Source organism: Octodon degus, unplaced genomic scaffold, assembly GCF_000260255.1.
Source record: "Octodon degus isolate 3935 unplaced genomic scaffold, OctDeg1.0 scaffold00174, whole genome shotgun sequence".
In the NCBI taxonomy this organism is placed as follows: Eukaryota; Metazoa; Chordata; class Mammalia; order Rodentia; family Octodontidae; genus Octodon; species Octodon degus.
The window spans coordinates 1,040,071-1,051,606 of NW_004524750.1; the positions used below are offsets into that span (position 1 = coordinate 1,040,071).

Below are 11,536 nucleotides of genomic sequence, written 5' to 3' on the forward strand. Positions count from 1 at the left end.
AAGAATAATTGGCCCATGTAGTTTTTCTTTGGTAAGAAATTCTCAAAGTAATTATTTCTTTCTCATGAGTGTTAATGTGAATCACACTTACCAGAGGTGGTTCCAGGAAAGAGAATCCCACTGTATGAATGCTTTCATAACCAGAATAATTACTGAAAATGCAGAATTTAGTGTGAAGGCCTTAGAAGAAGACGTAGGTTTAGGGCTGTTTCCTGAAGCAAATGTTTCTCTTCATTGCCTGCTGCTGGGAAGATGTGTGGAAAAATAAGCAGAATATAGTGAAATAGTAAAATTTTGTGTTTTTTCTTCAGTACTTACATGTGATTGAAGTACTGAAGATGGAAGTTTTCTGGACATGTAACTGAAGTCTAATTGGCCTTTAGGCTTCTCCCTGTCTGTGAGAAACCATGAGACATGTTAATGACAGCATGTAGAGTTGGGTAGGGTATTCACACTAGTGCTTTTGTTTTATTTCTAACCTGAGTTTTACCCATGAGGTTATGGTTTTTCTCATCAGAATGTATCTTCTAGATTGTTACCAGAAATAAGGAAATGAGTCATACAGAAGTGTAACTTCTCTTTACAATTTTATTTATTTATTTTTGGCGGAACCGGGGATTGAAGTCAGGCCCTTGTGCTTGCCAGGGAATTGCTTATTTTACTGAGCTATCTCCCCAGCCCCCTATCTCTTTACATTTTTAGAGAATTTCCTGCATATTAATAAAATACCACATTTTAAACTAAAGTTTAATGGCCATGATATATATTTGGAATCTATCTGAATCTATAGTGATTTGACTTTTTGTGTCTATACTTGATATCTCTGCTTTATGTAAATTTTGATTATAAAGTGTTCGCTGTGAAATAGTTTACTGGACAACCCTGGTAGATCTGTCTTGAAATTATGGAAGATGCTGCATCCTTGCCAGTCGCATTGCCAGAGCCAAGGGGATTAAGAACCCTATTTTTTCCTAAAAATATTCGCAGTACTGTTTCTCTTCTAGTACCACCAGATGTCAGTGTAACCGCAGGGTCAGAGAAACGCTACCCTAGAAAAATGACTTCGCATTCTTTCTGGTCTATAGAAGAGATAGGAAAACAAGTTTTACGTAAGCTAGGTTTATAGAGGAAAGAGCATTTGTTGTAGAGTTGTATAGAAGTGTGACGTACATAATGGGGAATAGAATGCACATCAAACTGAAGAATGTGTAGATATGATTAGAAAGTCATTGGCCTCAATTGTCTATAGTAACGCCCTAGAACACATAGGCAAATCATGTGTGTTTTCAAAAGAGCCTTCAGTTAGGGCTCACTAGAGGAACAGATTTTACACATACGCATTGTATAAAGGATTTACACAGTAGGTTAAAGTGACACCTATGGAGTGGAGGTAGAAGTACACAGAAGGGCTGTCTGAGATCTGGAGAGCTGGTAGAGCCCAGCAGAAGTCGAAGGCCTGGGGCTCCCTTCAAGGATTTTTTTGGCTGGCTCGGGCTGCCTTAAGGGCAGGTCTGGTGGAGGCATGGGGAACTGGGGTTCGAACTGCGGTCCCCTGCGCCGTGGAGCTCCTTTCAGCGTCCTGTGCAAATCTCTGTCCGGAAGTCTAGAGGTGGTGTCTTCTAAAGGTGATGACGGAGAGAGACGCGCTCCTCTGAAGAAGTTAAAGCAAGACTTCTCTCTTCTGTCCTGGTTTATTTTATCCGAGTACAGACCTGTTGGTTGGTGTCACCCTCCCCCAAGAGGGGCCTTCCCTCTTCAGTAAGGCAGTCCTTCAGACACACCCAGAGCTGCTCTAAGTAATCCACTAGGCATTTCTTACTCAAGTTGACACTGCAATTAACTTTTAGTAGGATCATGATATTTTTAAAATGTCTTTTCAAATTTATTCTTTAATAGATGTGTACTATTAAACAGTCATTATTGTTTACTATTCCTAGATTTAGTTCTTACACAAGTACGCATACATGCACAGAAACTATATTTCTCCCTGAGGAAATCTTGTTTTGAATCCCTGCTTTCATGAAAACTTCATCTGGTGTTTGTGACGGAATTTAATGTGTAGTATCTAACAAATGAGTTTTGGTTTTTTTTCTTTGTCTTTTTAGGGGAGGGTTTACAGGGTGTTCAGGGTCTCACTACTAGATCAGACTCATTGGTCTGCATGTTTACAGCCTCCCAAGAGCTGGCATTATAGGCGCATACCACCACGCCCAGTCTCAGTTGCTGTCTCAGCGCACTCTGGGGGCGAGGCTGACCTGGCAGGCCTGGGGATCGAACCCCAACCCCTGCACCTGCCTACAGGTGCCCTAGTCCACTGGGCTATTTGGCCAGCCCTTCTTGTGAATAATTTCTGTGCTGGTCAATTGGTGTTCTTTTAGCAAATGTAACATCGGGGGTAACTAGGGAATCAGTTGTTGAATGTGATATTTCAGTTACTTTTTGAAATGGATGTAGCAAGTCTGTTCACGAAGTCGTACAGTTTATCGCTGCATGAGTAAAGACCTGGTGGCTGAATCCCAGGATAAATTTCTGAATTCGAGGTGTAAAATGTCTTTGCATCTACCAGGACAAATATTGTTATACTTTATTTGGAAGGTTTATTGGGCATATATTGCTGAAAGCTATAATAACCATGAAATGATGCAGGTTTTTGTCAGATCTCATGTATTTGAAATGTGTATAAAGTGCTTGACAGTTTGAAACCAAGCTTTCAAAAGAGAGTGAAAAGCAGCCAAATTGTTGTGTGTGCGTGGTTTTGTTTTGTTTTTTTCTTTTCTTTTCTTTTCTTTTCTTTCAGGACAAGTCTTTGTTGTAAGAATCTACGCAGTTTTGAAAAAGACCAAATTGAGTGTCATTATTGTTCAGAAAATCTCAATATTACATCTGTTACTTCTCTAAATCCTTCAGAGTCTAATAGTGAGAATGCTGAGATCCTGCAGTGAAGGCTTAGTTCAGATAGTGAGGTGTCACGATAAGTATATTTTCAATGTTATTACTGATGCTTATAGAATATTTTTACTGTTATGTTGTTCTTATTGTACCTAAAATGTCTTATCGCATACATCGTATAGCAAATGTCTTACAGCATATCGTCCATTGAAGTGCAGTGCTGGCATTCTGTGCAATAGGATTCTCCCCAGGCAAGGACCTAGTAACAGTTTTCGGCCTAGTTCTCACATTGGGTCAGTCATACACGACTGTTCTGTATCACACTGACCACTCCATTGTTTGTTTGCACTAGTGTTCTCTTCCTCCTGCGGATCAAGGTCTTCACCCTCACTTCTCTGTCCAATGTTTCGCACTCCATCTCACTGTTTTAGCTTCTCTGGCTTCCACAGTCGAGTCATCATTGTTAGCCCAGTCACTCAGTGACTCCCTTTCAACCTCTTCCCCAAAATTTAAATGCAGATTTTCATATGACATTATACTGAGTTGGGCTAGTTCTACCAAAACAATCAAAAGAATACATTTAATAAACCACATTATTAAAATAAAAATTAATGTGGCACGTCATGTGTTAAAACTGACCTTTTTACACTTTGACGCACATGCACACACTTTGCTGTTGCTGCGGCCAGCACATAGGATGCCTCTTGCATGCCTGCAGCACGGCTGTTCAGATGCACAGCTGGGTACCTTTATGCTTAAGTGCATGTTTTCAGCAGAAAAGTATGATGTGGTGACAGTGACCCACTATGAGGAGGCAAGCTGCAGAAAAGAAAGTGCTTTCCCATCTTTTTTTGTACCCCAGACTCCTTCAGCTCTGCCTTTCAGAGTGGTGGCTTCATTCTTTTCTTTGTCCTTGGGCTCTACCTCTGTTGGGTACTAGTGTAACCAGATACTTAGGGTTCTACTTTCTGTAAGAACCCGTTTCTAGGGCCTTGACTCCTACATTTGCTTTCTCTTATTGAACATTTTCCACAAGACACCAGGGCCGTAACCAGTGGCTTGGTGCCCTGTTTCGAGTGTGAGATGTATGTTTTGGAGGCAGGCTAAATTCCAACTCCATTAAGTTCTGGAATTTAGATCAGTGTTATTTAATTTATTTAAATTTAAACAACCACATGTAGCTAGTGGCTGCTGTGTTGGAGGGGCAGGAGTGAGTATAGCTCTCCTTACATCCTTCACTGAACAACAGTGCCCTTTTATTTGTGAAACTTCTATCTTGTCTTCTGGTGTGTGGTCTTCGATGGGTCCCATGTAGAAAGGTGAGGAAGAAAGAAATACCAGTTTGGTCAGCCAGGGTGGCTTATTGGGGTGGCAGTAGTCGTAGCTGTGTTTCCATTGTCCTCTGTACTCAGCGATTATTAGGCTTTTTCCCTACTTGATTTTTTTTTTTTTTGCGGAACTGGGGACTGAACTCAGACCCTTGCGCTTGCCAGGGAAGAGCTTGTTCCATTGAGCCTTCTCCCCTACTTGGCATATTTCCTCCTGTTATGGACTTCCATTTAATTGAAGACATTATAGCAACCAGACTTGAAGGTAAGATTTAGTAAGTGCAATAGAGGCACAGAGTGCTAAAAAAGTTAATTCTGCCTGAATTCCTGAAACTCTTCTGTTGCAGATTCAACCAGTTTTTTGGTTTTGTTTCATTTCCTATCCACGTTTCTATGGGTTTTCAAGCATTTTGAAATAAATATACAAATGTGATTTTAATATTACTTAGTAAATTCCATAGTGTTTCAGTTAAGATTTTTATTTTGCTGTTTTTGAAAATGGGAGGTATCCCATACACACTTTGAAAATATTTTAGACACTCAGTGCTTTTGAAATTCCCTTCAGAGTTTGTGTAAATTTTTTTGGAAATTTATGGGTAATTTCAATCATATACAAAAGCAGAGATAAGAACATAATAAATTTCCAGGTACCTAACACCCAACTTCATTGTCAGTTCAGTATCAGTATTCAGCTATAGCCAGTCTCCTTTTCTTTGCCTATCGGGACTTGTTGATCTCTCAGTGGTCCCCAGGAAAAAACAGTGAAAGGATTTGGAAAGTAAAGACAAAAGATAATAGCTGAGGTCAGGTGGAGGCCCGTTTGCCTGATGGGCAGAGGACCTGAACAACAACAGTAGGGCTGTTTATACCTTTACAAAAAGTTAGTATCATTTCTTTCTTACTTTTTTTTTTTATCTTAGGGAAGAGTCTACAGGGTGTTCAGGGTCTCACTACTAGATCAGACTTGTAGTGATCCACCTGTTTACAACCTCCCAAGTGCTGGGATTATAGGCATGTGCCACCGTACCCAGTCTCAGTTGCTGTCTCAGTGTGCCCCAGGGGCCAGCACGGCATGCCCGGGGATTGAAACCCCGGCCCCTGCGCCTGCTTTTCATGTGCTGAACTATTTGACTGGCCTTCATAATTTCAGTGATTTAATATTCTTTCATTATTTTGTTTCTGTTAGCCTTTTTTTTTTTTTCTTTTTTAGACTAAATCTCATGATATAGTTCAAATTACACTTGAACTCAGAATTTGGCCCAAGGTGGCCTTGAAGTCTGGTGATCCTCATGCCTGTGCCTCCCAAGTCTTGGGATTATGGATGTGTTCTACCTTGCTTGGCTGTATTAGTAGTTTTCAAATGTGAGCCATCATCCGAATAGTGCCTTTCTAATTGTATGATTCAGAATTTTTGATTCTCATTTCCAGCCACCCACTGTAGTAGAATAACTATGCTTGTGGTGGAACAAAAAAATCTTAAGCTGAGGCATGGCATTGCATGCTTGTAATCCCAATATGTGGAAGCCTGAGGAGGAGCCAAGCTCAGGGCCAACCTGCACAGCATAGCAAGATAGGGACAGACAGAACTACATAGTGAAATCCTGTTACTTTCAAAAAAGAAAAAAAAAGGATGGAGGAGAGAAGAAAAATCTTAAATCTTTGAGAATCCCTTGTCTATTTCCAGGTACGTGAAGCTGGAACTTCTCATATACATCTCAACTCTGTTATAGATATTATGTGTAATTTAAAGAAGTCGCTTAGTCTTCTCACACTTAACGATGCAAGGGTTTTTATTTGCTGATAGTTTGTGCATGTATGTATTTATGCAGCACTGCAGCAGCCCGCCTCGTGTACAGGGAATGTATTCCAAGATGCCCAGTGGATGCCTGACGCTGCAGCTGGTGATGAACCCTAGACAGTCCATGTATTTTTTTTCTATAAATACATACCTATGATCCGGTTTAATTTATAAGTTAGTCATAGTAGGATATTAACAACTAATAAGATACAATAATAATACAAAATAATGTATATGATAATATAAGAAAATTGTCAAGCTCCTAAAGTTGTGAGCAGGTAGCATATCCCATGTGGATACACTGGGCAAAGGATGGTTCTGGTCCTACCTGGGCAGAGGGAATAGGGCGGCACAAGCTTTCATCACAACTGCTTAGAACAGTGTGCAATCAAAAACTTATGGATTATGTGTTTAATGCTGGAATATTACATACAATTTGTTTTGACTACCATTCCAGTGGAACTGTAGATAAAGAGGACTAGTGTATATAATTCTGTTCTATCATTCTGCTTTACGTGGACTCCATGGTCAAATGCTTCTGGAATTATTGCTACTTCCACAGCAGAGTTTTGTGTAGATACATCCTGGAAAGTTTAGCCCCACTTGCATGTTGTCTCAATTTAATAATATGTTCTTTAGACAGATTACGCCCATGTTTAATTGTAGTAGATAAGGTTTATTGTATGTGTACAGGGTACTAGATTAAACATATCTAAGCTGCATATGTAAAAGAGTAGACTGACTTGTATGTACCGTTTTTGGGAATCTATGAGCACATACAGTTTTCCTTCAGACTACTGTAGCAACCAGTTGAGAATTATTTGTTTTAGTTATTATAGTCAAGTGATTTGTATTTCTTCACTAATATGCTTCAGCTTATATGGAGTTGTCCGCCTTTCATTATGTGTTCATTTGTAGCTGTAAGAACATCATCTTAACAGTGATTATTGGAGCTTCTCATATACGTCTCAACTGTTACAGGTATTATGTATAATTTAGAGAAGTCACTTAGTCTTCTCACACTTACGATACAAGGGCTTTTATTTGCTGATAGTTTGTGCATGTATGTATTTACGCAGCACTGCAGCAGCCCGCCTCGTGTACAGGGAATGTATTCCAAGGTGCCCTGTAATAATGCATACCTTATCTACTAAAACTAAACTTGGGTGTAATCTGTCTAAAGAACGTATTATTAAATTGAGACAACATGCAAGTGGGGCTAAACTTTCCAGGATGTATCTACACAAAACTCTGCTGTGGAAGTAGCAGTAATTTCAGAAGTATTTGACCATGGAGTCCATGTAGAACATTTATCACTGTGATGGCAAAAACCATACCAATATACAAAAATGGTTCTTGCACTTCGTAGGGACTCTTATCACTTGTGGTCATATGGTAATAATAGCAAACCTTTCAATGTTTGAGACTGTTTTTCCTGCCTAGAGCTGTGTTTTCTGAACTTTCTGCCCTGTCACCTTCTAGCTATACTTCAGCAAATTGGAACCATGTTGTTTGAGAGCATAAATGCCTCTTGCTTCTATTTTCTCCACAAAAATAATGTTGTGTGCATACAGAAGGAATTAGGTGTACAAAGCAGGCTTAGGCTGAGTGTGCAGGAGTGATCGCAGCACTGTGACTTCCGAGGTGAGTCACTGACGAGAACACACCATGTGTCCAGTCCTGCGAACGTTTTTGCTGACAGTAGTTTCTTGAACTTGTATTGCAGCTGTGGAAAATGGGCAGATAGATGTGGTAAGGCTGTTGCTTCAACACGGAGCGAATGTTAATGGATCCCATTCTATGTGTGGTTGGAACTCCTTGCACCAGGCTTCTTTCCAGGTAATCTCTGAATTTATTATTTCATTTCCATGTAAATTATGTGTTTTACCCTTTAAAAATGACAGTTCTGTACAGTTTTGGCTTCCTACTTGCTGTGATTTATGATGGTTAGCGTAGTGCAGAAGAGGCAGTCTAAATGCTAATGATCGTTCTGAGTAAGCTGACTGCTGTAGTAGCTGCGGGCAGCTTTGGGCTAGAGGGATTGCCTAAGTTTTTCAAATGTTGATAGCATAGTTAAATGATTAAAATATGTGGGATATAAATTGATAAGTATAAAACCACTTGTAACAGTAATGTTTAGGGCTGTGATATGTCCTTCATGTTTGGATTAGTACATTACTTTGGCAGGATTTTTAAAGGATTATAATTCCTAAAGAGCACTTTTTAATCTGTTGATGTTTACTTGGGTAGTTAGAATGATCTTCTTGTTTATTTCCTTCTCAACCAGCACAACAATACACTGTTAATTTTTTTCTTCATGTTAGCTTGTATTGAGAGGATAAGAAAAAAGGCTGAAAGATGCTTCAGTTGTTTTCCCTTATTTAAAATATGAATCTGTGCTTCAGGAAAACGTTGAGGTCATGAAATTACTTCTTAAAAGAGGAGCCAATAAGGAGTGCCCGGATGACTTTGGAATCACACCTCTGTTTCTGGCTGCTCAGTACGGCAAGCTGGAGAGCTTGAACACCCTTATTTCCTCAGGTAGGATTAAGCCACGAGCCTGTGCAGTGTAAGGTCATGCTATTTTATCTTCCTAGAAAAGGATAGTCTCACTCAAATACAAATTGTATTATAAAACTTAGGGTGTTATGCAGATGGTAAATAGAGTGTATATGTGTTGGTTTCGAAGCTGTGCTGCTACGTGTCCATTCCTAGCAATGCGGTATGCAGCTGCTAATGTATCTGAGTAGAAACGTAATCTGTGTGTAACTGGAGCAGGGTTATTGGCCAGGTTGAATGATGGGACTGTCTTGCTCTGAGAACCTGAGTGGTTCTAACTTTCTAAGGTACAATACTAGTTCAGGCTTAACTAATTTATTAATGGCAATTTGTACCTCAATCCTTTGTGCTTTGATGATTGTGTAATTTTTTAAATGGGCTTATTTCAAAGCATATTTATGCTTTATTATGTTGATAGCAAAATAAACCAACTAAACGGTTTTTTTTTTTTTTTGTAACAACTGTTACACATTCAAAGTTGCTGGAGAAGTTGCCATTTTTACCTTATTGCAGAGGCAGTAAGTGTATACCCTCACAAGCGACGTGACATGTATGTTCTCATATGCTGTCCTCATGACACACACGGATACCATGGTGGGTGATTACCAGAGTTGCTGCCAGACAAGTTTTTTCAGTATCTAACTTTAAAAAATTATTTCCAAATAGCCAGGTGTCGTAGTGCACACCTATAATCCCAGCACTCCGGAGGCAGAGGCGGGAGGATTCCTCTGAGTTCAAGACCATTCTGGGCTAGATAGTGAGTTCGAGACCAGTGTGAACTACATGATGAAGACCCTATCTCCAAAGAATACCACTGCTGCCGCCACCAAAATCCTCCAAATAGAAGAAAGCCAAAGCTTATTTAGACATGAGAAAACATACTTTCTTATTCCGCTACAAGTCTTCATAGCTGATCTACATCAAAGTACAGAGTAAAAGAAACATTTATTAAGTACCTTCTTAAGGTGTCTGGTGTAAATAATGATGTATAAATTTTAGAGTTGAGAGGAATCTCCACAGTCAATAGTTTGAACGTATTTTTTAGATTAAGAATCTCACTTTTAGTGCTTTGGCATAGAAAATATTTCCTAGCAGAATGAGTAGTTATACTCAGGCCTTCTGACTTCCGATGTTCCTTCTGTTATATCACACAGGTGGAAAAGCTAAAAAATAACAGACATTTCACTGAAGAAAAAAAAGAATTGAATTAGAGTAGTTCATTTCAGTAGCATAAGAGTTGGGTTATTAATGTCTAATATTTTAATAAAATAAGCTAAGCTGCATGTTAACAGCTCTTGTTCCAAATCTGTGTCTTTGTCACTTGGAGGTCTAAGTATCTGTTCTGTGTTCTTTTCCTCCTCTCTTCGCTGAATTATTAGAATATTGGAGGGAGAAGGTCTGAAGTTGTTTATAGTTAACTCTGTTTCCAGCTCCGTCTAGTGACTTCCAGTGAAAGGTCTATTCTTAACTTTTCCACCTAGAATCTTACAGGGATTAGTTCCTTGATCTTCCTAATACTTTCCAAGTTGTCACTAAAATGGAATATTGATTTTACAAAAAAGTTTTGAAGAAAAAACTTCTGAATTCAACAGCAGGTAAAAGACCTACTCAATATGTCAAGAAGATTCTAATTGACATTTTTTGGAATTTCTGAAGGTTGCATAGACTCTTTTAGTGGGGAAAAGCTGTTTTACCATGGAAATGTTTTATGATTAACCTCTTTTTGAAAATTAATCTTTTTTAAAAAGCATAAATGAAAACTGTTAAATGTTTCCTTTTGTTAGGTGCAAATGTCAATTGCCAGGCCTTGGATAAGGCTACCCCCTTGTTCATTGCTTCTCAAGAGGGTCATACGAAATGTGTGGAGCTTTTGCTGTCGAGTGGGGCAGACCCTGACCTCTGCTGTAATGAGGACGGCTGGCAGTTACCTATTCATGCAGCTGCCCAAATGGGCCACACGAAGTAAGTGTCAACACACAAAAATGGTCTCGGAACGAAGAGCCAATAGTGAATGAGCCTGCGCCAGGCCCTTTACCTCCAGGTAGGATCTTCAGTACTTGCCCATCACCAGGCTGTGGCGTGACTAGACCCGTGTCCCGTTCGCCCAGTGCTGCCTATTGTTGGCTGTAACCCTACTGTGCACTTTGCTGGGTGAGGCACTGGCTGGAGGCCGAAGCTAGGGCCTTCCTCTGCAGGCATCCCCCTCTGGTTTCTTTGGGATCGCCTTAAAGCTCATCCCTGCCCCATTTCACCCTAGGCATCTTCAGCTGCCAGGCTGAGGGCTGGTTGGCCACTGCCTCCCTGACACAGGTTGCTGTGTGTAGCCTCACTGGAGTGTAATTTTCTTCTGTTTGTACCGAACAGTCCTCCCCATCCTTAACCCTGTTACCGGCAAGGCTTGTGTAGTTCCAAATCCAATCTGGTGGTTTCTCCTGCTTCTGCTACTTCTCTTTCTTTGTCAGAAGTTCCTGAAAAATTCTTGGTGTTTTCTGGTGACAGAACAAATGGGAGAGCAGCTATAGGAATCTTTGGAGCTGACAAACTGGTTATGCCTATGAGACTATGACTCCTGTTGCACAGTAGCACTGAAAAGTTTAAAGAAATGTCTGCTATCTTTAGAGTTGTAACTCTGTGCTGTCATACTTTTTGTAGGCATTGTTAGCATTATTTAATTAAAAAAATAAGAATAGCCATTATTATTATTTTTTTTTTCCTGTATTTTAGGGAAGGGTATACAGGGTGTTGAGGGTGTCACTACTAGATCAGACTCATAGTGATTCTCGTGTTTACAGCCTCACAAGTGCTGGAATTACAGGCATGCGCCACTCCTCCCAGTCTCTTTTGCTGTCGCAATGCGCCCCAGGGATGGGGCTTTAATCTGCTGAACTGTTTGGCCTGCGCTACCTGGTCATTATTTAATGTGCTTATATAGTAGGAAAACAGATTCTACAATTTGGTTATT

General features: G+C 39.9%; 1 protein-coding gene across 1 annotated transcript in view; it reads left to right on the top strand.

Annotated features, from left to right (window-relative positions):
• The window catches only part of Asb3 (ankyrin repeat and SOCS box containing 3), an 84,106-nt gene that overhangs the window by 17,591 nt on the left and 54,979 nt on the right, over positions 1-11,536 (top strand). Inside the window, exons 3-5 of the mRNA XM_004643415.2 lie at positions 7,742-7,854; positions 8,421-8,556; positions 10,359-10,536. Coding sequence (XP_004643472.1) covers positions 7,742-7,854; positions 8,421-8,556; positions 10,359-10,536 — 427 coding nt within the window. The remainder of the gene's footprint in view (positions 1-7,741; positions 7,855-8,420; positions 8,557-10,358; positions 10,537-11,536) is intronic.